The sequence below is a fragment of the Eptatretus burgeri genome, chromosome 3 (assembly GCF_056783735.1).
Source record: "Eptatretus burgeri isolate ZD-2024b chromosome 3, Ebu_testis_v1, whole genome shotgun sequence".
Classification (NCBI taxonomy): domain Eukaryota; kingdom Metazoa; phylum Chordata; class Myxini; order Myxiniformes; family Myxinidae; genus Eptatretus; species Eptatretus burgeri.
In genome coordinates this window covers 59,892,569-59,919,855 of record NC_140963.1, presented here as the reverse complement: position 1 = coordinate 59,919,855, position 27,287 = coordinate 59,892,569, and the positions used below count along the sequence as shown (strand labels likewise).

Sequence of the window (27,287 nt, the reverse complement as noted above, 5' to 3'; positions counted from 1 at the left end):
TTTACTTATTTTATTATAAATGAATACCCAAGTCGAATAACCAGTTAAAACCAGTACACATTTTCAACTGGTCTCTATTGGTTCTAATTGGTCTTTAACTGGTCTCTATTGGTTTCAACTGGTACCAGTTAAATTCAGTCAGAATTCCAATTTCCCAGTTGAAAAAACCAGTAGCTCATATTTGTACCAGTTAAAGTCTTACTGGTTCCAGTTGATACCAGTTGCAATGTACTGGTCCCAGTTGATACCAGTTGCAATGTACTGGTCTCCCAGTTGATACCAGCTACAATGTACTGGTCCCAGTTGATACCAGTTAGTTAAATACATGTATTTCAACTGGTAATATATCACTCTATTCCAATTTCCATATTAAAACCAGTAAGAAACCAACAGGCTTTACTGGTACCAGTTGGCTACTGGTTTTCAACTGGTACCAGTTCACCAGTAAGCAACTGGTCTTTACTGGTTTTTTGACCTGGGTAATATTAATAATGTATATACTGTATTAATAATATTAATAATGTATATACGTACTGTATTAATAATATTAATAACGTGTGTGTGTGTGTGTGTGTGTGTGTGTGTGTGTGTGTGTGTGTGTGTGTGTGTGTGTGTGTGTGTGTGTGTGTGTGTGTGTGTGTGTGTGTGTGTGTGTGTGTGTGTGTGTGTGTGTGTGTGTGTGTGTGTGTCCTCCATGACTCCAAAAGCATGAAACCTCGGAGCCTGAAACTTTGCATGCATACTAAGAAACTCAAAGGGAGTGCATGACTGAAAATTGGATGTTTTCATTAATTAAAACACCTATTGAAGATAATTAACGGCCTTATCCATCTATCTATCTTTCTATAATTCCAGCAATGTGTGTGTGTGTGTGTGTGTGTGTGTGTGTGTGTGTGTGTGTGTGTGTGTGTGTGTGTGTGTGTGTGTGTGTGTGTGTGTGTGTGTGTGTGTGTGTGTGTGTGTGTGTGTGTGTGTGTGTGTGTGTGTGTGTGTGTCTCTGTGACTGCTGTTTCTCGACAACCACTGGTCCGATCTAATTGAAACTTTCCACGTATATTGTTGGGGACCTGAGGATGTGCGTTTTCAAGATTTGATATTAATCAGACAAGTGCTTCCCAAGTTGTGGCCATTTATTTACCATTCAATGACGGGACACGTTGCTGCGTGGGCGTGGCCAATAGGGGAAGAGAACCTCAACCGCGTTCCCCATTACGGGTTACAACGTACGGACTTCCAGATAATGATGACTTCGTGTATTCTAATAATTTCTCAATTACTTATGCGCATTTATAGATAAACACAATGCCCCAAGTTATGATCGTTTTCATATTAGAAGGTGTATAAATTTAGGTAACATCAGAGTTAGTCAGTATGCTCCGAAGCAGGAAGTAAAAAAAAATTTTGCACGAAGTTTTTTTCTTCCCCCCCCCTCCTCCCCCTCTTCTTTTTGTGTTTTTCCTTGCGATAACATTGCGAAAAGCAAAATACGTTGGTGCTAATTGAATAATTGGCCATTAAAACTAAATTGCGAATAATCGTAACTGCGATATGCGAACTTCCGGACAGTGAGGACTTAACTTCCGGTATTCCGGATAGTGACGAGTACTGTATTCTTTCTCGATTTATCGACTTACTGTGTTCTTTCTTTCTCGATTTCTGTACTTTCTCGATTTCTTTCTCGATTTTCTTAAACACAATGCCCCATTCCAGTCAGTGACGATTACTGTATTCTTTCTCGATTTTTTTCTTGATTTATCGACTTACTGTATTCTTTCTTTCTCGATTTCTGTACTTTCTCGATTTCTTTCTCAATATTCTCAAACACAATGCCCCAATCCAGTAATCTTTTACGACAGCGAAGGAACGGCTGTGTGGTTGTTTGAAAGTTTGGTTTTTTTTGCACATACGGCCACGCACGTACGGGCACGCGAGAGCGAAGGAACGGCCTGTGTGGTTGTTGTTTCTGGCACGCGGTTTGAAAGTTCTTTTTTGTTTGCACGTACGGCCACACATGTATGGGCACGCACCTATGGGCATGCACTAGTTTAATTATATTCGTTGTCAGGCACATCCTCGGACACCTCGCTCTTTGGGGTCTTAAGGCATATCCAAGGTAAGTCGCTGGGGTCTGAAGCCGTCATGTTTTTTGGCTTGCTCAACCATGCCTTCACTTGGAACAGGCCGCAACGATTTCTTCACGATAAAGTTGTCTTTTTTCCACTTTCTTCACTCGTATTATCAAATGCATGTTCATCATAGCTAGAAATCGCTGTGCACATCACTTTTGTCAGTGCTGCCGTTTTCAAACTAGGAGCTTGAAGTGATTTCATGCATTATATGATACAATTTTCCATGATCAACTCTCATAGACTAATTAAAGTACATCATCGAAATATCATTTCGGTTTTGAGGAGCAGATATTATCCAAACTAAAAAAAAGTGTCTAAATCTGGAGTGAAATTTGATAATTTAAAGAAATAACGAGTCTTATAACCAAGCCGATATACCTATTTACTTTAAGCAAGCAAGGCAATGTTCCCTCTTCCATACACACAAGAAAATACAAAATTTCCAAAGCATTTCACTTATCCTTTTCAAATGTTTGGAAAATTATATTGAGTGAACAAAAAATTTAGGAACATGACAAAATTTACCAGCTTCATTGAGCTATATGATTTAATGTATTTACTGCTCGACTTCACACCCTGTCCCCCAGAGGGACTGCTTATCCATAGTGTCTGCCAGATCTTTGTCTGTATTTTCGGAGGTTTCGTGAGTTCCAAAGCATTAAACTTACCTTTTTCTACTCTTTGGAGAATTATATTGAGTGAACAAACAATTTAGGAATGTTCCAAAATTAACCAGCTTCATTGAGCAATACGATTTAATGCATTTACTGCGAGACCTTGCACTCTGTCCCCCAGAGGGACTGCTTGTCCCAGAATTGTCCCCAGAGGGATGAGGGACTGTCTGCCAGATCTGTGTCTATAGTTTCGGAGGTTTCGTGAGGTGCTCTACAGGGAATCAAAGCAAATCTAGTGAAAAAGGGACGTTTTAAAACAGTTGTAGCGTTTGCGCAGACCACGAACAATGTACCACGTGACACGTGCACAGAAGAGCGGGAAGCATGGCAGATTATCTGCAATGTTTATTTCATGGGCGAATGAACTTTGCGATGTCTCCAGGGTTGTTCTATAATAAGCAGAAACTCTTTTGTGGATAAAGTCAATATTTGAATTAATTCATTTTATTTTATTAACTGCTGTGTGTGTGGTGAAGACCAGCTTTAATGTTGAAGGGATCCTCAATGGAATGCAGCCAGAGCCTGGCCAGCCATTCCTTATCATCCATTTTATTGGAGTGCTTGCTTGAGTACTCATGCCACTTGCCAAGTGTCCTATAATCGACAGTGGTACCACGCTACCTGATTCTGAGTGAATCCTTCACTTACTGCAGATGCTTTTTCCATGCCACATCATCCTGAATGAGTGGTCTATGCTCCGTCATTCTCAGTGAGTGATCCGTGCTCCGCCATCTTGAAAGAGTGGTCCGTACTCCTTCATCCTGAGTGAGGGGTCCATGCTCCGTCATCCTGAGCGAGTGGTCTGTGCACCCTCATCCTGAGTGAGTGGTTCATGCTCCGTCATCCTGAGCGAGGGTTCCGTGCTCCGTTTTCATGAGCAAGGGGTCTGTGCTCCGTCATCCTGAGCGAGTGGTCCGTGCTCCGTCATCCTGAGCGAATGGTCTGTGCTCCATCATGCTGACCACAGGGTCCATGCTCCGTCATCCTGAGCGAGGGGTCCATGTTCCATTATCATGAGCAAGGGGTCTGTGCTCCGTCATGCTGATCACAGGGTTCATGCTCCCTCATCCTGAGCGAGGGGTCCATGTTCCGTTATCATGAGCAAGGGGTCTGTGCTCTGTCATCCTGAGTGAGGGGTCCATGTTCCGTCATGCTGAGCGAGGAGTCCGTGCTCATCATCCTGAGCGAGGAGTCCATGCTCCGTCATCCTGAGCAAGTGGTCCGTGCTCCGTCATCGTGAGCAAGGGGTCTGTGCTCCGTCATGCTGAGCGAGGGGTCCTTGCGCCATTCTCCTGAGTGAGGGGTCCGTGCTCCGTCATCCTGAGTGAGGGGTCCGTGCTCCATCACCCTGAACGAGTGTTCCATGCTCCGTCATGCTGATCACAGGGTCCATGCTCCATCATCCTCATCGAGGGGTCCATGCTCCGTCATGCTGATCACAGGGTCCATGCTCTGTCATCCTGAGCGAGGGGTCTGTGTTCCGTTATCATGAGCAAGGGGTCCGTGCTCCGTCATCCTGAGCGAATGGTCTGTGCTCCATCATGCTGACCACAGGGTCCATGCTCCGTCATCCTGAGCGAGGGGTCCATATTCCATTATCATGAGCAAGGGGTCTGTGCTCCGTCATGCTGATCACAGGGTTCATGCTCCATCATCCTGAGCGAGGGGTCCATGTTCCGTTATCATGAGCAAGGGGTCTGTGCTCTGTCATCCTGAGTGAGGGGTCCATGTTCCGTCATGCTGAGCGAGGAGTCCGTGCTCGTCATCCTGAGCGAGGAGTCCATGCTCCATCATCCTGAGCAAGTGGTCCGTGCTCCGTCATCGTGAGCAAGGGGTCTGTGCTCCGTCATGCTGATCACAGGGTCCATGCTCTGTCATCCTGAGTGAGGGGTCTGTGTTCCGTTATCATGAGCAAGGGGTCTGTGCTCCGTCATCGTGAGTGAGGGGTCCATGCTCCGTCATCCTGAGCGAGTGATCCATGCTCCGCCATCCTGAAAGAGTGGTCCGTGTTCCTTCGTCCTGAGTGAGCGGTTCATGCTCCATCAACTTGAGCGAGGGGTCCATGCTCCATCATCATGAGCAAGGGGTCTGTGCTCCATCTTCCTGAGTGAGGGGTCCGTGCTCCGTTATCCTGAGCAAGCGGTCCATGCTCCATCATCCTGAGCAAGCGGGGTGCACTCCGTCATCCTGAGTGAGGGTTCTGAGCTCCGTCATCCTGAGCGAGTGATCCGTGCTCCGTCATCCTGAACGAGTGGTCCATGCTCCATCATGCTGATCACAGGGTCCATGCTCCGTCATCCTGAGCGAGGGGTCCATGTTCCGTTATCATGAGTGAGTGGTCTGTGCTCCGTCATCCTGAGCGAGGGGTCTGTGCTCCGTCATCCTGAGCGAGGAGTCCATGCTCCGTCATCCTGAGCGAGGGGTTCATGCCCCGTCATCCTGAGCGAGGGGTCCATGCTCCTTCATCCTGAGCGAGGGGTCCTTGCTCCGTCATCCTGAGTGAGGGCTCCGTGCTCCGTTATCCCGAGCAAGTGGTCTGTGCTCCATCATCCTGAGCGAGTGGTCCATCCTCTTTCGTGCTGAGCGAGTGGTCCGTGCTCCATATTCGTGAGCGAGTGGTCCATGGTCCGTCGTCCTGAGCGAGTGGTCCGTGCTCCATATTCCTGAGCGAGTGGTCCATGGTCCGTCGTCCTGAGCGAGGGGCTTGTGCTCTGTCATCCTGAGCGAGGGGCTTGTGCTCCGTCATCCTGAGCGAGGGGCTTGTGCTCCGTCATCCTGAGCGAGGGGCTTGTGCTCCGTCATCCTGAGCGAGGGGCTTGTGCTCCGTCATCCTGAGCGAGGGGCTTGTGCTCCGTCATCCTGAGCGAGGGGCTTGTGCTCCGTCATCCTGAGCGAGGGGCTTGTGCTCCGTCATCCTGAGCGAGGGGCTTGTGCTCCGTCATCCTGAGCGAGGGGCTTGTGCTCCGTCATCCTGAGCGAGGGGCTTGTGCTCCGTCATCCTGAGCGAGGGGCTTGTGCTCCGTCATCCTGAGCGAGGGGCTTGTGCTCCGTCATCCTGAGCGAGGGGCTTGTGCTCCGTCATCCTGAGCGAATGGTCCATGCTCCATCATCCTGAGCGAGGGGTCTGTGCTTCATCATCTTGACCGAGTTTGAAAATAACACCCGATTTCCGAGCCGTTTATCGTATTAACGTGTTTTCTTAATGAGCGAGCCAAACATTTTTTCCATGCATCACATGCAGCTGTTTATAAAGATGAATGGTTGTGAACATATCCCTGAAACGTTGATGCAAATGCAACGTTGTTTATCAGTGAAGGCTACTCAAGGGTTTTGGGGTGTATACAGTACGTACTGTAGTCTACAATCACACTGATTCCAACCTGCCTATTCCCGATAGCCAAGCACGTGTGTGTGTGTGTGTGTGTGTGTGTGTGTGTGTGTGCCTTGTTCATAAAGCTTAACATATTCTCTCTGCTAACTCCCCTACTCCCCTACTCCTCTCTTCTCTCTTCTCTCTTCTCTCTTCTCTCTTCTCTCTTCTCTCTTCTCTCTCTCTCTTCTCTCTTCTCTCTCTTCTCTCTTCTCTCTTCTCTCTTCTCTCTTCTCTCTTCTCTCTTCTCTCTCTCTTCTCTCTCTTCTCTCTCTTCTCTCTCTTCTCTCTCTTCTCTCTCTTCTCTCTCTTTCTCTCTTTCTCTCTTTCTCTCTTTCTCTCTTTCTCTCTTTCTCTCTTTCTCTCTTTCTCTCTTTCTCTCTTTCTCTCTTTCTCTCTTTCTCTCTTTCTCTCTTTCTCTCTTTCTCTCTTTCTCTCTTTCTCTCTTTCTCTCTTTCTCTCTTTCTCTCTTTCTCTCTTTCTCTCTTTCTCTCTTTTTTTCTTTCTCTCTTTCTCTCTTTCTCTCTTTCTCTCTTTCTCTCTTTCTCTCTTTCTCTCTTTCTCTCTTTCTCTTTCTCTCTCTCTCTCTTTCTCTTTCTCTTTCTCTTTCTCTGTCTCTGTCTCTCTCACTGTCTCTGTCTCTGTCTCTCTCACTGTCTCTGTCTCTGTCTCTCTCACTGTCTCTGTCTCTGTCTCTCTCACTGTCTCTGTCTCTCTCACTGTCTCTGTCTCTGTCTCTCTCACTGTCTCTGTCTCTCTCACTGTCTCTGTCTCTCTCACTGTCTCTGTCTCTCTCACTGTCTCTGTCTCTCTCACTGTCTCTGTCTCTGGACATGTCCGGATGGGAGTTGTCTTTGGATGTGTCTGAGCTGTGTTTATTTCCGGACGGCTTGGCTCCAGATGCGTCCAGCGGGTTTTCTCTCTGGACATGTCCGGACGGTGTTTGTCTCCAGGCCATGTTTATAGTATAACCTGTAGAAAATGGATTTCAGACATTATTTTGTTTCCATCTTCACTGTTATTCTGTGCAGAAGCATTTTGATGAGACGGTATGAATCGTAATGAACGCTCCACCGCACATCTCCCTTCCCTTCCCCCACCCTCCTCGCTTCCCCACCTCTCCTCGCTCCCTCACCCCTCCTTGCTCACCCTCCCTCCTCTCTTCTTTCACATACACCTCTTCTCTCTCCCCCTCTTCCCCCCTCTCTCCCCCTTTCTTTTCTCCCCCCTCCCTTTAGTATTCTTGTCAGCGAAGCGACGGGTGGCATTTGTGTATATATATATATATATATATATATATATATATATATATTATCCCTGTGTCGAAAGAGGCGACCAGGGTTGCGTCAGGAAGGGCATCCGGCGTAAAACCTGTGTCAGCTCACTATGCGGATCATACGGATGATCCGCTGTGGCGACCCCTAAAAAGGGAGCAGCCGAAAGAAGAAGAAGAAGAAGAAGAAATATATATATATATATATATATATATATATATATATATATATATATATATATATATATATATATATATATATATATATATACACACACACACATAACACATACTCGTGAGGTACCCGTGCTGTGCACAGGAGGGGGCTTGACAGCCGGTTCGTGAAGAACTTGGGCAAAAAATTTCCTGCAGCTGACCCAAACAGAAGTAAAGTGGATAATATTTATAGTCACAATATGGCGAATCTGCAAATGGCAAATCCGCCAATGTCACTGCTGGAAACCTCACATATTTTCCTCATTCTGCTTTAAAAACTCTGTCTCTCTATTTTAATTCCAAACAGCATTATTACAATCACAAATTAATACTATGTCATTAATATAATAAAATACAAACACTCTTCGGTAAACGAAAAAGATGCCATTCTCACGTGACACCCTATGAAGACGAATCTGCCAGCGAGAAAGGGTGGATACAAAAATATAACCCCTCTCCATCCTTGGTGGCTGAGGTAACAAGGAACTTTGAAGCAGGAGGAAGTCATTCGGCCCATCATGCTTGCATTACAATCAGCCATTATTTCCAAACTGTAGTTCCATTTCCCTTTTATATACAGTACAAAAAGCACATTATAACTTATTGCTTCGATCAGTGTTTACAGTATAAACTTACTATAATATACAAGAGAGAGAGTTCTATTTCATAACATGAAACAATATGTAAAGGACTCCAGTCAATTTATGTCAGGAAGGCTTCTTGGCTTGGCACAAGACCAGCGGAACACTCAGGCATTTCGACATGCTAGTTGATCACTACATGTAAGTGGCAGTTGGATTACCACTGCAGTGAAAATGATACCAAGCTGTTACATGATATACGTGGGAAGGTATTACCCAAGACATGTTCGTCTTTTTGCCTTGTTTCACACATACCTATCCTTACAACAAAATATAATGTTTGTGTCGAAATGAAACAGGTAATTGTTTTTCTCTGGAGATCAAGGTTCACGGAAGGGCTGAATAACTGAGGATGAAATGGCGATCTTGGAAAGGGTAAATTTATTGGAATAGATTGATTTATTTATTACAGGGCAATCCAGGAAGAGATGGTGATTTAGGCCCCAAAGGAGACCGTGGACCTCCTGGGGACTATGTAAGTAACTTATCCGAAATTCACTCCTGTGTTCAAGTTGCACAATGTCGTGTTTTTAAAATCTCTCATCCTTGCTTTTGTTTCCTATTTTATTTTGTGTCCTGCAGGGGATGGGACCCAGTGGACCTCCTGTGAGTCAATTTAGTTATTAGAGCTCTTGGCCCAGAAGTTTACTTCAATGGTGGATAGAATGTGAAACTTCTGTCAAATTCATCAAGCACTCTCTTGGCCACAGGGTGAACGGGGTCCACATGGTATGAAAGGTGATCAGGGGAAGGCCGGTGCAAAAGGAGAAAGGGGGCCACTAGGATTACAGGTAGGCCACAAAAAAAGATGACAGATTTATGATGCAGGAAGTAATTTTGTATTTTTTTTTTTATGAACAGCTTTTAATCAGGAACTAAGATAATTTTTGCATTAAATTTGATCGATCAATAGATTTGACACTTTTGAATATAAATATTTCGCATCCATCAAATAAAATGTCAATAATTGTTTTAATAACTGAATAGCAGAAGATGATTTTCAATTAAGGCATAAATAAAACTGGACATTAATCTACAATCTTATCTTTGACAATTTAAACACAGTCCTTGCAAACGTGAAAAACACTGGTAGTCCCAACTTTTACTGGTTCATTCTGTTGTTCACTGATGACGTCATCCACAAAAGGCCACTTTGGATGGGGTATAATTTATCTTGGGAAACTTTTCATCTTTTTTATTCCTTCATAAGGCATGTTCGAAAAGTGTTATAAACGTGATACTAACAATTGTTCATTCTTGCTCTTCTACAAACCTCAATATTTTAACATTCATTCCATGTACTTTGCTCGATACAGAAGGTACAGGAATTTGGAATTTGTTCAGGTGAAAAATATTCCAATATGTTTAGTGAAAAGGAAAATAGGAAAACTGTATATTTATAAGAGAGCCGTTTGTTTGTGTCGCCATTTTTCTCAGAGATGGCTGAACGAGTCTTCCTCAAACTTTCAGAGGTTCATCATTGAGTGCCTGGAAGTGTTTTAGACAAAAACATTTTTGAAAAATTTGAAAAAAGTGTGATTTTTTTGGGGGGGGATTTTATCACTCTATAGTGCCTAAGCCTTTGTAGCTATGTGAAAGATAATACTAAATGATCCCCAACCCCATTCCTCAGTGGGTGGAAGGAAGTGTTTTAGGCACCTACAAAAAATAGGAAATAAAACAAATTGATTTCTTCAAAATGCCAACATGATTAGAAAAGCACCGGGCAATGCTGGGTACTCCTGTTCTTAACAGATAAACTAAAGATTGTGTTGCTTTACTATTATAGTTCAATGATTGACAAATGTACATCAATATATGATTTGCATTCCTAAAACGCCAACCGTAAATATTTATCCACAAAGGCTTTATTTGAATATATTGTGAATGAAAGGAGAATTTCAATGCACCTCTTTCCTTTTTAAGTTTCTACTGTGTTCATAAAAATTAATTGATCTGGGTTTGTTAATGTACAAGACTTTTTTGTGACTTACAACTTGACTTTGTCTAATCTCTAAATATGCAATCAGGTGTCGATACATGAACCTTTAACAGCCAGCTCAAACTTTGTATATATATTGTGACGTCCACGGGACTTGAACAGTCCCGCCAACGTAGAATGAGCCGAAACGATGGAGGCGGTTTATTTATTTATAACTCAAACATGGCGGTTCTAATCGCTCTACCGCAAACGGGAGGAGGAAGGTGGCACGAGTCACTTTTCACTGAGTTGATGATGTTTATTTGTTTTTATTATTAACCAGAAATAACAAGACTCGGCAAGAAAAGGGATCCGGGGCGATTCGACGGGATGGTGTGGGATCGGGCGTGGGGAAAACACAGACAATTCCAATGAATATACAGATCTCAAACCCTCTAAGGCGCCAAGTACACACACACACACACACACACACACACACACACACACACACACACACACACACACACACACACACACACACACACACACACACACACACACACACACACACACACACACACACACACACACACACAAAACGTACCTATTTCTGGTGTTCAGGCTGGACCGTGGTGTGGACGCAACTGTCCCTGGATTGGCGTCGGACAAGCTGGCCTTGCTCTCGTCAGGGGGGCAGGAGAAACCGTGGTGCTGTCGACCTCCTGGTCTTGGCCCAAGTCCGCTCACCGCCGCCAGGGAACCAGTTCTGGTGCCAAGTTGCGAGCAGGAGAGGGAGGCAGGTCCGCCCGCCGTTCGACCCCGTACTCCGAGTCAGCAGAACCCCAGAGCCAACCAAGGTGAGGCATGAGGCTCAGCAAGGCTCCAAGACACGATGAAGAACACGATCGAATCAGCACAACAACAAGTATGCTTCCCGCGCAACAGCCTCCACACCAAAAAAACACGATCTTTTTGTCCCGATCTTCTTCCTCTTCCTTTTCGACCCCGAACAGAACCTTTTTATCCTCCTGTCCTCGTCACTTCCAATCGAGCCGTTTATTGGCCCACCGCCGTCGCCTTCCGCCAATCGTGATCACGGGGCGGAGCCATCCACAGCCCTGTCCTGTGACGTCACGGCCAGCCTCCAGGGACTACTAAAAGGGGTTTACGCAGACACACTTACCCTATCCCGTGTCCCTATCTAATTACGTGACAATTATCATTTCCCCCTTGAAGAAATGAACATTTACTAGACAACTTATCACCACTGAATTGCTACTTATTACATCGAGATCCTGGTAAACTCGAACAGCATGGCATACCTAATTAAACATCTTAATTACCCTTTGAATGCAAACCCCCCCCCCTCAAACGTAACAATATTGACATTTACATGAGAGGGAAGAATCCATCGCAGGAATTTATTTAGAATTTTGCTTTGTCTGTATGTCTGAGTATGGTAGAATTACACCTGTATTAGGCATCTGTCAGAAATAAATCGTACATAATATGTGCACCGACAAAGGCAGTGATTGTAATATTTTAGCATATTGGGATAAGGTTTTAATTCTGCAAGACCTTCTGTACAGGTGAGACCAGGTGGAGGAATTGTGGGCACAAAGACAAATTGGAAGCTCTTCATGTTTTGAATGGAAACATCACTGGCTGTTTGACCCAAGGACTGCAGGCCAGGTGTTGGAGAAGTAATTTGTGGAGCCCTGAAGAGGGGCAGGTGTTTTGCAGAGGGACCACCCCCATGCGGCAGGACGGCCAATCTTAGGGCCAGCCGTATGTTTGAGGGCGGTCTTTAAAGGAAACAAAAGCCACGTCTGCACATGCTCGAGTTCGTTGGAGATCGGGCTGCTTTTTCTCGGGTACCAATGTTCTCTGCATCACGGCTTGTGGGAGAAAGACCAGCGAGAGACAAAGAGTACATCCTCTCCCCGCCATCCCCTCATTACCATCTCTTCATTGCCATCCTCTCCCCGCCGCACCAGTCTTGTGCCATAACCACCTGTACGACCGCACCATTGCAATGGACCCAACATCAGATCGTGCCTGCTTAAGTCACTGCCTGCCACTTTGTTTCTCGTTTGAGTCGAGTATTTTGGCATCTTAGTGGGCTTTCGTTCTGTTCTTGTATTTAAGTTCACATGCTCCCTTTCTTCTGTATTTGTCTGTCGACCACCAGATCTCTTCCGTATATTTATCATCTTCTGTCTTTCCTTATCCCCTATATTGCTTTTATAATAAAGCATTATTTGTAAAGAACCATCTTCTCAACTTCTTGCCTTCCCGCATTTCCAAAAATATATTCCGTTTCCAAAAATCTACATTCCATCTCTCCGAACCTTTTCCCCAGACTGTTCCAAGGTGGCGGGTCCAAGCAAACCTCCGCCTGTTGAGTGTCTCCACCTCCTTTCCCAATCAGCATCATTGGGCTACTATGGGTAGTGTATTTCACCACTATGTTGATGCAAAAATGTAGGGAATAATAAGATGACAGTTTATTTTTATGTTTTGGATAATTGTTTTGGGCAATCTCATCTCAATTTTGAAGATTTCCGAACTTACATCCTTGTATCTGCATTCAATTTGTCATAACAAAGCGATCTTTTTTTCCAGGTTGATGTCCAGTAATGTGGATGGTAAATACAGGGGAATTATGCATGACTAAAACATGTTCTGAATGTTTCTAACCAGGATGCCTGATATATACGTCAGTCCGACTCTATATGCAGGAAAAACTGTTGTTCGGCACCCATAGGACTTTGGCCCTGCCGGTTAATCAAATGTTCCGGTTATCTTCATGTTACATAGAATGGTACAAAAGAGTAACCGATTAAACTTTGCCTGTGAAAATTAGATTAAACAATAACATTATTACATGACATTGTAAAGGTAATTACCAATGAATTATACAAAACAATAATGTACCTGTATTATAAAACACAAACTAGTCTTTTGAAGTTGATGGACAATCTAAAGTGTCATCATGTTGAACTTCATCGGCTTTCTTGAACCATTTTCTTGTGTCAATTTGCTGCATTTTTCTTACCTCTTCTTCATTACATGTTCTTCGATGAGGTGCAGCTGCATCACTTCCTGGGTGCTGTAAGTTTTCTACCTTTCAGCCAACTTCACAAGCATGTCAAGGCCTTTACCAGGGGTGTGTTCCATTATCCATAAGCTTGCTATCGCTTGCCAAGCCAGCCATTTTGTTGGAATGCTTGATTGAGTGCTTAAGCCAGTTGGCGAGCACTCTACAAGCTGATTGGTAATGGAACACACCCCAGCATTATCCCAAGTGTTACATTCAGTTGAAAAGTCATCTTCTAAGTCATCTTCTTGTTGTTCAACTTCCTTCTGTCGATTAACAACACTGTCAATGATTTCAGTCAGTTATAACATGGTCCACTTCACACCACTCTTCAATTTCGGCTTGTCAAACTTTGAAGTGGATTATTGTCACTTGCTTGTGTCCCCATACTGGAAATTTCTTCTGTCGTGATCTGCAGACTTTTGTTCTCCTGAGATGTCAAGCTGCCGTGTACCATGTCACAGCTTGAAACAAGCAAGACAGCCATCAGAAAGGCACATTGATCAGTCAACCTCATCTGATCATAAAAATACTTTGCCTTCTCAGTTAACATCGGTCCTGAGATTGGCAAATACTTGAATTTGAGGCTCCAAATACTTGAGAGCAAACCATTCGTACACAACTTCTTCAAGCTGCTCCATCTTTGGCTTGTGTAGAGTACGGCGCTTGGCGGCAGCTTTGTCTGTCTGACTTGGTGTAAAATTCCAGGAAATTGTCCTTCTGGGCCTTGATGTTGGAAATGATTGATGATACGATGTTGCACTCGCACATCAACACAATTCTATTGTCTTCCTTCTCCAGTCTCCCACATGTGTCAATCTTCTAGTTAATTGTGAGAACAATCCTCTTTCTCTTTCAACCGGTACTGCTCGATGGGGTAACAGAAGCCATCATGCTTTGAAAGGTGAACTACTTCTTCCCCTAAGTTCTCACTTACATATGTTATACCCAAGATTTGGGATCGTGTGATTGGTCAGAGAGATCTGGATGCATCGTGGCAGCAATTGGGACATGGATTTGGTCCTGTTTTTTGGTACATTTAACCTTGTCTCAGGAAACATCACTGAAGGGTGTTCACATGCAAGGAAGTGAATGCCTGATGTTTTGAGAAGCCAAGAGATTTTCGTGGCACCTCGGATGGTGTAGATTTCATATGGATGAGCGCGATCCTTTAACCATGAGGCTGCAATGAAGGTTATCGAGAGAACAGCCTCTTTTTCACAGCTGAGGCTGGGTCGACTCTGTCTCGCATTTTTTTCTTCTGTTATGATGGGGTAATAAATGGAAGGACAGCTGTGTTATCGTGTGTTCCCAACTTAATTGAGATCTCTCACATGTCGGTTGGTAGAATGTGCTGGTATGTAAATTGGCCAGATAACACAGGTTTTAATTTATAAACATACAATACTTAAAATCTGCATGATAACACTGACCATTGTATATCATCTGTAAATAAAAATGTTTACTACTTCCTACCACTGTACATCATTCGTAAACAACAAAAACCCACAGACACTTCTCTTATCACACTCCCATAAAACTCAGAAACACCAGCTCTCTTGGGGAGCGGTCATGCTCACGCAAGATCACGTGACATGCCATTGTCTTTGGTCATGTGACACTCCATGTGCAGAGCGATGCAACACGAGAGGACTTTTGTTGATGAATATTTTTGTCTGTGGACATTTTAGAATAATTTTGTGACTTTTCCTGGAATCTTGGCTTTGAGTTACATCAGTATGCAAATTTTTAGCTTTCTCGACCACATAGAAAGTGCTAAATATTTATTTGAGTGAATGAGTGAGTGGTTAGAAAGAACTTTATAATCTACGAGCGGGGTGTGCTTACACATTGCGAAGCATACAAACTGTGTTTCCCCATTGTCTCGGGTCGCTCACCTGCATTTGATTTTTCATTTATTTATTTTCATTTATTTTTTCCATTTATTTATATTTTCATTTACAGATGCTTTACAATGGTTCTGTGATTTTTTTTCCTGGTGTATTAGCTTTGATATCCATGGGCACACAAAATTACCATGCTTCCCCATTGTCTCGGGTCACTCACCTGCATTTTTTTCATTTGTGTTTTTCATTTTTTCTTTCTTTTTTTTTTCCATTTTTTTTCATTTATTTATATTTTCATTTATGGATGTTGTTCGACGATTCTGTGGAGGTTTTTTTTTTCCAGTGTACTGGCTTCAATGTCCATCGGAACACAAAATATCAGCTTCCACGTCACCCGGTGGCACCGATCTTTAATATCAGTCAGTCAGTCAGTGGTTAGAAAGAGCTTTATACGTATATAGATTTGTGGGTATGATGATGTTAGCTTTATATACATGATAAATATAAGCTTTTTATATATTTGATGAAGTTGGTTGTGGTTGCATTCTGCAAGCAGACAAATAACTCAAGTAAATAATGAATAAGTGATTAGAATGAGCTTTTCATTTAACAGTTTACAGCTACAGTCACTTTTAAGGTAAATAGGGCAAATGTTAAATAAAACTATTGCTTACATTTGGTTGGGTTGCTCGGCAATGCTAAGGGATGGAGTTTATGATTCTATGTTGAAGCCAAATAATAAGGGGTAGATGTGGAACTTAAAAACCAAAGTGTAAAATGAACAGTAATCGTCATATTCTTGTAACTGCTCCTTCATGGCACATCGTCAACAAAAGAGATGATTCTCGTTATCAACATGTGAAGTTGACATCTTCCATTTTTGATATGTTGATTGAACTTAGATCAGTAATGATTTACATAATAGGCTGCAAGAGAGAACGCGATTCTATGTCTGATTTGGGTTCAATTTTTGAATCTACAATAAACACACATACACACACCTCATTTTTTCATTTCTGTTCCTCACAATTGGAGAGCACACAGACACACACACACACACACACACACTTGATTAATTGTACAGTATTTGCTGTTCTTAAAATATATTATAATTTAGAGGATTGTTGTAAATTATGTTAATTTCACAACATCCTATATTCGACTTTATTTTAATTGTAAACCTCAAAACATAGTTCCCTTACCTAAAGGAAGAACCTTAACCTGTAAGCAATTGACTGGTTTCCTGACCACCCAGATCATTAGCTGGGCACCGTTCTTCCCCGAGGTTTTGATCCTTTAAGTCCAGAACCTCTCCAAACAGCGGATCCACAACCTTGGTCACGGATCCACATCATTAGATTACCTACATCAGGAGATCCACAACTTCAGTTGCGTCCAGGCAGTCAGTCAACCCATTAATGCAACATCACTAATGAAACTCTACTCGCTACAGGATTTAATTTATCATATATATATATATATATATATATATATATATATATATATATATATATATATATATATATATATATATATATATATATATATATATATATATATATATATATCTCTCATAACACATTCCATTATATAATAATATATTAAATCATGCACATCTTACCTTAAATATAACATGTCCACCACCCAGATCATCCTCACCCCACTGACTACAATCATCAAACTGTTAATCAAATATTCAAATGGTTATTCATAACAGCATTTCGACATGCTGCCCTATCACCCAGCAATCACTGAAAATAGTTTAAAATATAATTTTTTTTAATCATCTGTTTATTTAAACATCTCGTTCATAACATATTGTGACGTCCACGGGACTTGAACAGTCCCGCCAACGTAGAATGAGCCGAAACGATGGAGGTGGTTTATTTTTTTATAACCCAAAGATGGCGGTTTTAATCGCACTACCGCAAACGGGACGAGGAAGGTGGCACGAGTCGCTTTTCACTGAGTTGATAACGTTTATTTCTCTAACCAGAAATAATAAGACTCGGCAAGAGGAGGGATCTGGGGCGATTCGACGGGATGGTGGTGTGGGTTCGGGCGTGGGGAAAACACAAACAATTCCAATGGATATACAAATCTCAAACCTTCTAAGGCGCCAGGTACACACACACACACACACACACACACACACACACACACACACACACACACACACACACACACACACACACACACACACACACACACACACACACACACACACACACACACACACACACACACACACACACACACACACACACACACACACACACTCACACAAAACGTAACTGGTCCTGGTGGTCAGGCTGGCCCGTGGTGTAGACTCAACAGTCCCTTGACTGGCGTCGGACGAGCTGGCGTTGCGCTCGTCTGGTGCAGGAGACACCGTGGTGCTGTCGACCTCCTGGTGTCCGCCCAAGTCCGCTCACAGCCGCCAGGGAGCCAGTTCTGGCACCAAGTTGCGAGCAGGAGAGGGAGGCAGGTCCGCCCGCCGTTCGACCTCGTACTCCGAGCCAGCAGAACCCCAGAGCCAACCGAGGTGAGGCACGAGGCACAGCAAGGCCACGAGACACGATCAATCCAGGATCGAATCAGCGCAACAACACAGCACGCTCCCAGCACAACAGCCTCCACCAAAACGGTTTTTCTTTACCGATCTTCTTCCTCCCACCCCTTTTCCCCGAACAGAACCTTTTTATCCTCGAGTCCTCGTCACTTCCAATCGAGCCGTTTTATTGGCCCTCCGCCGTCGCCTTCCGCCAATCGTGATCACGGGGCGGAGCCATCCGCAGCACTGTCCTGTGATGTCACGGCAAGCCTCCAGGGAATACTAAAAGGGGTTTACGCAGACACACTTACCCTAACCCGTTTCCCTAACTAATTACGCGACTACTACCATTTCCCCCTTGAAGAAATGGACATTTACTAGACAACTTATCACCACTGAATTGCTACTTATTACATCGAGATCCTGGTACAACTCGAACAGCATGGCATACCTAATTAAACATCCTAATTACCCTTTGAATGCATACCCCCCCCCTCAGACGTAACACTGCCCCCTCCTCTGTTACCGCAGCTCCTGCAAGGTATATCACAGGCGCTACCGTACCAGCCTTAACACTTACTGACTCACACCTATTTAACCTAACGAAATAAAGTAGGAGGGGCAATGGGCAGCGAGCCGCAGCTAACTTACCTATCCTGCTTAATGTACTTCCCCCTTATGGCCTTATCCTCGCCTAAACAATCATTCATTTTTTTTATTTAATCACATGAGAGCTGTGAGCGAAGTTGCACTCCATCCTCTGGATTATCGCTCTTGTCCAATACTCTTCCAGTGATCTGGGGAGGGGAAACAACAGGTTCCACAAAAACACAACACTTATACTTTACATTCCTACTCTAAACCTTAACGACACTATTCACGGGATATTTACACTTGACCGCGTCTCCCAGTGGATGCTAATAGACCCAGCGTTACCTGGGGAGCCAATTTTCAAATTTGGTTGCCCCAAAATTATGCGGACATCATGCCCTTGCTGCACATGTCAAGTTGTGCGGGATCGAGTGGGACTCACACATCTTCACAACACTCACACCATGGTCATCATCACATTTCTTGGTCATGGTCCCCATTTTAATGATGCAGGCTGAATTCCGTCATGGCCGTGGGGTGGGTTACCACAAGATGATGAGGGCATCTTAGGTGCTAACATGCCCACAGGTAAGCTTTAGTCCAACCCAGACGTTTCTCCGCCCCGCTCCCTTTGATTCCCACCCCCCTGGTAGCCATCAGCTCTCATCCCGTACAACACACTGGAAGGGGTCTCACTGGCTCCTCTGGCCTTCCTGGGTCGCCAAGGTCCTACCCGCCTTGGTCGCCCAACCAGACCCTCTCCCAGTTGCCTCCAGACACTGTCACCATTAGCCACCAGGGGTGAATCTCCTTGAAGGGGGTCGCAATTCCCGCTCACCGTGAGCTTCAGCAATCCCTGCAGACAAGCACATCATCCCCACCCACAAAACCCACATGACTCCCCCACCCCATCGGCCTTACATGTGACACCTGCATTTCTAACACTTCACCGACCATGACCTTCCCTGTTACCACACCATGCCCAATAAAAAATCAATGTGTGCACCATACATTTCACTTCTTTACTTGAAACAATTCACACAGCACTTCTCCTCACCCGATCCATGCACCAGCCATTGGACAGCCACTCGTGCCCGCTTTGTTACCAATTACCCTCTGTCCCTATTGTCACTCTAAAACCCAGCAGAACTTACAAACCCATGCCAATTTTCCCACAATTCACTATTTTCACCAAAGGAGGGCACTTCGCCACAATCTCAGCAGCCGAGCATGGCCCTATATGCTCATCCCGATCTAGTCTCCCCGACCCCCGACAGTGATTTCCGGACCCGACTTATGAAAGGGCATCTCGGATAGACCTGGCGGTTCAGCAGGAGGATTCATCCTCTCCGAGTCTAAAAGTCTATTGGAGGGTCCCTCCATCGCCGGGTACCGGCAATATCATTGCATGTGTCCTCTTCGCCCGCACCGGAAACAACTCCCCATAAAAGGCACCCGTTGGTATCGGTGTAATGTCTCTTCCGGTTCCGGACCCCCTCGGCCATAATCAAATTGCTCTATTGGCTGGGCTGGACCCCGCCGCTTTGGCGCACCAACTACCGAATTACCCCTTATGAAACTTGACAGTTTCTGGCAAATTTCCTGAAACATTTGGGTAATGCCAATTTCTCCCAGCCCCCCTCCCTGATCCCGAATCTCCGCCTGTCGGATCGTCACCGATGGCCTCTCGGGCACCCGACCCGGCCGACTCCACGAGGCCAGCCTGGCCGTGCACTCGGCTGCTCGGTGCACGGTTGGTGGATCCTGTAGCTCCACTAGCGCTCGGACCTCAGGGTCAGGAAGAGCAGCTAAAAATTTCTCTTGTGCCAGTCTGTCCCATGCCTCCACTGTTAGGTCCCAATATGCAATCCTAACTGATTGGTAAATGTCCTGTGCCAGCTCCTGCACTGTTTCGCCCGGCTTTAATCTGCGGTGCTGGAGCTGGGCCCGCACCAGATTACAGTTCGCTGCGAACCCAAACCGACGGCTCAACGCCTCGCAAATGTGGGAGCTGGTCAACATCCCTCCGCGATCACGTTTAACACATCTGCGGCTGGTCCCCGCAATGTTGCCACCAAATTCCCTGTACGTTCCCGCTCATTCCACCCGTTTAGTCGGGAAATGCACTCAAATTGCGTCAGAAAAGCTGCAACGCTCCCTGACCCGTCAAAATTTAACAGGGGGATCACTTTCCCGGTGGCCCGCTTCCCAGTTTCTCCTTTGTCCGAATCCAGCCCAGGGATCAAACACTCTTGTGGCTGCGTATCCAATTTCGGAGCCCACTGTGGCCAAAGATGTTTTGTGGTGAGGGTCTCATGGGTCAATTTTGCCTCCTATTCCAAACGTTGAATGGACCGATTCACCTCTTCCCGCAGGATCTTCTGGGCCTGCACAACCTCCTCCAAGGCTCCGTCGCGAGTTTGTAGCTGCTCCTCAACCAACCCGGACACTCTACTTACAAAAGACGGCTCTACCAGGCCTTTATCCAAGACTTCATCTTGGCTCATAATTTTATCTCGTTCGTCCAAACGAGCCTCCAATCCTTTTACCTCCTCCGCCAAATTCATCCCTTGCTTCCTCAGCTCTTCCCACTCTTCTACTTGCAGCTGCATACGAGCATCCACACAGGCACGATGACGTTCCAGGCTTTCATCCACTTTATCAACCCGAATGTTCGTTGCATCAATTTTATCTACCAATTTTTTCCGTATATTTTCCCCCTCCAATGTAATTTCTACCTTTGTTTCCTCCAATCTATCCTCGAATTTACTTTGTATTTCCCCCAATTGAACATCCACACACTCCTGCATCTCAGTTTTCATTTTCTCCATCTTTTCCCCCAATTCATCCCTCATTAAATCAATCCGTGCACCCAACTGTACCCCCATTACCCCCAATTGATCTGTCATTTCTGCCCTCTGTGCCGTCATTTCTGCCCTCTATGTCACGAATTGATTTGCCATTTCTGCCCTCTGTGCCGTCATTTCTGCCCTCTGTGTCACGAATTGATTTGCTATTTGTGCTGTCATGTCTCCTATTAAACGTTCCAACATTGTCTGGATCAACATCGCGCCGGTTTCCGGCGCTACCGGCCCCGTTACGGGCGATGAAGCACGGTCCACGCTCGGAATGGGGGAGATTCCGATCCGACCCCCGTCTCTCCCTTCTTCCCCCGACTCGCTGCCAGACACGTGGCCTTCCTCCTCAAACATCTGCACATCCGCCATGGTGCAGAAGTCCCGTTTTCCGCCAATCAAATTTAATTTGAAAACTCCCGCCAAAATTTTCCCGCGCTCGCGCGCTTTTCTGTAGTAATTTTGTATTCCAATTCGTGGCGAGATTTTAGTTCTGGTATATTCTCCCGATCCCGAATATAATTTAGAGGGGTTCGAACATCCCACTCCTGACACCAATGTGACGTCCACGGGACTTGAACAGTCCCGCCAACGTAGAATGAGCCGAAATGATGGAGGCGGTTTATTTTTTATAACCCAAAGATGGCGGTTTTAATCGCTCTACCGCAAACGGGACGAGGAAGGTGGCACGAGTCGCTTTTCACTGAGTTGATAACGTTTATTTCTCTAACCAGAAATAATAAGACTCAGCAAGAGGAGGGATCCAGGGCGATTCGACGGGATGGTGGTGTGGGTTCGGGCATGGGGAAAACACAAACAATTCCAATGGATATACAAATCTCAAACCCTCTAAGGCGCCAGGTACACACACACACACACAGACACACACACACATACACACACACACACACACACACACACACACACACACACACACACACACACACACTGGTCCTGGTGGTCAGGCTGGCCCGTGGTGTCGACTCAACAGTCCCAGGACTGGCGTCGGAAGAGCTGGCGTTGCGCTCGTCTGGTGCAGGAGACACTGTGGTGCTGTCGACCTCCTGGTGTCCGCCCAAGTCCGCTCACAGCCGCCAGGGAGCCAGTTCTAGCGCCAAATTGCGAGCAGGAGAGGGAGGCAGGTCCGCCCGCCGTTCGACCCCGTACTCCGAGCCAGCAGAACCCCAGAGCCAACCGAGGTGAGGCACGAGGCACAGCAAGGCCACGAGACACGACGATTCGAGGAACGAACCAGCGCAACGAGAGAGCGCGCTCAGAGACAAACAGCCTCGACCAGACGCTTCCTTTTTATCACTCTTCCTCCTCTTCTTCTCCTGAACAGAACCTTTTTATCCTCGAGTCCTCGTCACTTCCAATCGAGCCGTTTTATCGGCCCTCCGCCGTCGCCTTCCGCCAATCGTGATCACGGGCGGAGCCATCCGCAGCACTGTCCTGTGACGTCACGGCAAGCCTCCAGGGAATACTAAAAGGGGTTTACGCAGACACACTGACCCTAACCCGTTTCCCTAACTAATTACGCGACTGTGGTATAGCCTGCGGGCATGCAGGGCGGGGCATGATGATGGGAGGAGGGGTCGTCGTGGTCATCGTGTTTGCCAGGAATAAAAGGAGTGCGCGCCGCCTGAGGCGTTGTAGTGATGCTGTAGTCGCCCGGCTTGTGCGTGCGCTGAATACGTAATAAAGGGGAGCCACAGGCAAAGTACGCCCGCGCTCGCGCTTGTGCAACACAGCCTGGCTCGACTGTTCCCCCGCTCGTGTCTGCCTGCTAAGCATCTTCTATCCACGACACTACAGTTGGCTGACGAGGATCTTCGGATCGGCGTGTGCAGGGCGGCAGCGAATAACCCGTGTGGTTCCAGGCTACGGAGCCAAGGGTCTCGCCGGCATGAGCATGGCAGAAGGTCGGGGCACGGCGCACGGGCGCGTATCCGTTTTCGGGGGAGATGACTTCGAGTTGTTTTCTGAACAGTTGGGTTGCTACTTCCGTGCGAATGATGTAGATGATGAAGAGAAACGCAAGTCGATCTTGCTCGCCTCACCATCAACGGAGCACTACCGGCTGCTGAGTGATTTGGTGGCTCCAAATAAGCCCAGTGATGACGGGCTATCGTTTCAGGACATCGTGGCGAAAATGAAGACCCACTTGGCGCCAGAGAAGTCGTTGCAGCTCGCGCGGTTCCAGTTCGATCACCTCGCGAAGGGTGGCGAGGAGCGCGTTGCAGACTTCGTAGCACGGGTGAAGCATTTGGCCGTGCTTTGCAAGTTCACGACAGAGGAGCGTCCGGCACGACTCAGAGATCGTTTTATTTCTGGTCTGCGAGACGCGAAGATGGTAGCAGCCATCCTGCGGTTGACCGACATCACATTCGACTCGGCGGTCAGGACTGCTTCGTCGGTCGAGCAGACGCTCACGGATGTCCGCGCCATCGCTGGCCAGGACGTAATGAGTAGCTCCAGCTGGGGCATGTCGGCTGGTCCGGAGGTCCACGCGGTGACCCAGATGCCGCAGGTCCCACATCCTGGAGTTCACGCAATGACCCAGGCGCCACAGGTCGCGCAGCCCGGGGTCCACGCGATGACTCAGGTGCCGCAGGTCGCACGCGCGTCTGGCGGTGCGGGACGAGGGCGCGCACCGCAGCATGGTCGCACCGGGAGCGAGGTGGATTTCCAGGGGTGCTGGGGGTGTGGGGGTCCGCACCTGCGACGAATGTGCCCGTATAAGAACACCGTGTGTTTGCATTGTCACAAGGTGGGACATTTGAAGCGTGTGTGTCGGATGGCGGGGGCCTCCGTTGGGGTCTTGGATGACGAGGTGCGGGAGGACCCCAGTGACCTGGAGATCGGCCTGCAGCTGGGGCATGGCGATGCCGGCGGGCCGGAGCAGGAGATGCAACCACGGTTGAGTCTGTTTTCCGTGGGTCCGGAGATGACGACGCCGTTCATGGTGGAGGTCGAAGTGAATGGCGAGCCGACCGTGTTTTGCATGGACACCGGAGCTGCAGTGTCGGTCATGGGCGAGCAGGCGACTCGTGGTCTTCGCGGTGTTCGCCTAGTCGGGACGGCCTTGTCGCTGTACACGTACACCGGTGAAGCGATTGCACCGCTTGCGAGGGCCGACGTCTCAGTGCGCTACCGAGGTCGACGCGCCCGGCTCTCGGTGTTCGTGGTGCGAGGGGAGGGGCCCGCCCTTTTGGGTCGGGACTGGCTGGCGCACCTCGGGCTGGATCTCCAGTTCGTACCTCCATGTGTGCCGGTGCTCTCTTCGATGCTTTCGTCGAGGCCCGAGGGCGAGGTTCTGGCGGCGGGAGCCGCGTCGATGCAACGGGAGCGGCCGTTCGTTGCTGCCTGCAGCGGTGATGTGCGGTTCGGGAGCGGCAGGAGCCATATCAGCTCTCGCGATGAGTTCCCGCGCTTCGGCAGCGTTCGTGGGGCAATGCGCGCCGGTGTTGTTCGGGCAGCTTCGACGGCGAGCTGCAGCGAGCCCGTGGTGTTAAAGGAAGTCGCGAGTCACAACATCGAAGCAACAACCAAGAGGCGGACTCGTGATGTGGGTTGTGGGTTGCTGTTCATTGCATATTTGTTTTTCCTTGCTCTAGTGATGCAGTTTAGCGTTGTTGAAATAAATGCCAACAGTTCCTGTGTGAGAGTGGGTTTGGCGGAGATCAATCGATGGGTTTTGCAGTATGGCCAATGTGAGGTGGTGGCTTTGGGAGTGGTGGTGGCGAATAAAAAGGTTGGGTTGGCCTTCCATTGCCCCGGGCCGCGGGTAGTTGCTTTGTCATGTGCAGGGATTTGGTCGAAAGAACGCGCTGTACGGAAAAATGAGTTTGCAATGGTTCAAATGATGTTCGTAGTGATTTATAACGAGCCTATGGTTGAAGTGGGGTTTAAATGGAATTGCTACCGTCTAACTGCCGTGTGGGTCTCGGAGATCGACTCGGAGCCAGGACTGGTGCGCTGGTCGGCGTTACCCCCACCTCTGGTTGCGGCAAGGTCAGACGTGCCTGGCGCCGGGGGCGCAGCTCTCTGTGTTCGCTCAAGGCCGTTTAGACGGGCATTGGCATCTCAACTGATTGTGGTGCGTGGGTTGTTATGGAGCATTGGGTGCGTCGAGCCAGCGGCGCTGTTCAGCGCCCCCATCCAAGGTCAATCGAGTCTGGCGCTGGCGCCACGGCTTCCAGACAGCGGGCTTCCGGCCTCGGAATGTTTATCTGCTTCAGGTCTGCCTGGGGGAGGTGTGCTGCCTTGTGGGCCGGAGGCGTTTGATGGTGCCGGGGGAGGTTTGCTCGGGAGATCGCCGCGGCCTCGCCGAGGGCCATGTCAGCATGAGCCGCCTGGGGGCATTTCTGCTGTGTAGGGCTGCTGTGCTTTTCGCCTTGCTGCTTCATATCGGTAACGCGGCCAGAGTTTGGGAGGTGCTGTGTGCACCTCCGTCTTCGGAACCTGGCCGGGGCAGCTCCATTAGCTCGCTTCCACGCATTATATGATGTGATGTGCTGTTATACTTCGCTGTTTTCATTTTTTGTGCCTTGTCTACTATTATACCGTAGTCCTTCGTGCTGTTTATGCTTATTATGATGGTGATCATTTAATAATCATAGTTTTAGGAGGGAGGAGTGTGGTATAGCCTGCGGGCATGCAGGGCGGGGCATGATGATGGGAGGAGGGGTCGTCGTGGTCATCGGGTCTGCCAGGAATAAAAGGAGTGCGCGCCGCCTGAGGCGTTGTAGTGATGCTGTCGTCGCCCGGCTTGTGCGTGCGCTGAATACGTAATAAAGGGGAGCCACGGGCAAAGTACACCCGCGCTCGCGCTTGTGCAACACAGCCCGGCTCGACTGTTCCCCCGCTCGTGTCTGCCTGCTAAGCATCTTCTATCCACGACACTACAGCGACTATTACCATTTCCCCCTTGAAGAAATGGACATTTACTAGACAACTTATCACCACTGAATTGCTACTTATTACATCGAGATCCTGGTACAACTCGAACAGCATGGCATACCTAATTAAACATCCTAATTACCCTTTGAATGCATACCCCCCCCTCAGACGTAACAATATTTACTATTTGTAATATATTTCACTAATTCTATTTGGTATCGTTTTATGATGCTAAAGAAAGCTTGTTTTGATCGGCCACCTGTAGCTCCCTGTATTCGTAAACGTCTGACTAGTTGTTTTAATCTGTTGACAAGCTCAGTGCTGTGTGTAGTTGCTCTCACAGTCCTAGTTATTTCACCTGCAACTGTACCATAGAATAGCTTCTTCGGAATATTGCTGTCTAAGAAATGCATTTGTACAATGTGGAATGGAAAAGCATCTCGTTTGTCAAATATTTCTTGTGAAATTTATTATTATTGACATTGATTTGAAATTCCAAAAAAAGAAACTGACAGAAAAGCATCTCATTTATCAAATAATTTGGTGTGAAATTATGTCATCATGAAGCTGATCGAATATACAAACCCATCATTAATTGCTCGTAAATCATCAATGAATCTAATGATGTTTCCACACCTTCACACAGTTCTTTTATTCATTTCTGCACATGTGCTGGAACCAATCAGACTCGTACATTTGCAGGAACAAATTTGCAAAGAAAGTGGTCGGATCTGAACTCATGGGTATCCCCATTTAATTGTCTGTTGGAGTATCTTGTTGACAAATGTAAAGAAACTGTTGCTTCAGAGAAATCTCAAACTTTCTTTAAGTTTATTCTTTGAAAAACTACATGAATATAGATTTTCCTTGACAGACCAATGTTCTTTTCTTCATGGACTTTTATGTATACTTCATTACCTCCTGCAAATGCTTTGTCTACCGCTCTGTATATAAATATATATATATATATATATGTATTTAAAAAAAATATACACACACACATGCTCACATACATACATACTTCCAGAATATTTTTCTGGCTAATTTTCCCCTACCTAACAAAGGCTTCACTAGTTGATATCCACTGTAATCAGTTACTACCCAGATAATTTCTGTGTGTGATGATTTCAGGGTGAACCTGGACGACCAGGATCTTCAGGGCCACCGGGGCTGGAAGGACAGAAGGTGACTTATAAAAGTACAATTACTTTGAA

The 27,287-nt window shown here is 46.6% G+C and overlaps 1 protein-coding gene and 1 long non-coding RNA gene across 7 annotated transcripts in view; one reads left to right on the top strand and one right to left on the bottom strand.

Moving 5' to 3' along the window:
• LOC147030007 (uncharacterized) overlaps window positions 1-10,929 on the bottom strand; it is a 47,709-nt gene extending 36,780 nt beyond the window's left edge. Inside the window, exon 1 of the long non-coding RNA XR_015056172.1 lies at window positions 10,829-10,929. This is a non-coding gene — a long non-coding RNA (uncharacterized LOC147030007). The remainder of the gene's footprint in view (window positions 1-10,828) is intronic.
• Window positions 1-27,287, top strand: part of LOC147030005 (uncharacterized) — a 251,655-nt gene that overhangs the window by 150,901 nt on the left and 73,467 nt on the right. For 2 of the 6 annotated variants that reach the window (XM_085873621.1, XM_085873626.1), the window contains 5 exons: window positions 8,716-8,778; window positions 8,886-8,909; window positions 9,014-9,094; window positions 10,846-11,081; window positions 11,238-11,786. In XM_085873621.1, the coding sequence (XP_085729747.1) occupies window positions 8,716-8,778; window positions 8,886-8,909; window positions 9,014-9,094; window positions 10,846-11,081; window positions 11,238-11,382 (549 nt within the window). In that variant the 3' untranslated portion in view covers window positions 11,383-11,786. Of the gene's footprint in view, window positions 1-8,715; window positions 8,779-8,885; window positions 8,910-9,013; window positions 9,095-10,845; window positions 11,082-11,237; window positions 11,787-11,813; window positions 13,130-27,204; window positions 27,259-27,287 lie in introns of those variants that run through there. The other 4 variants (XM_085873623.1, XM_085873622.1, XM_085873627.1 and 1 more) reach the window with 3 other exon arrangements.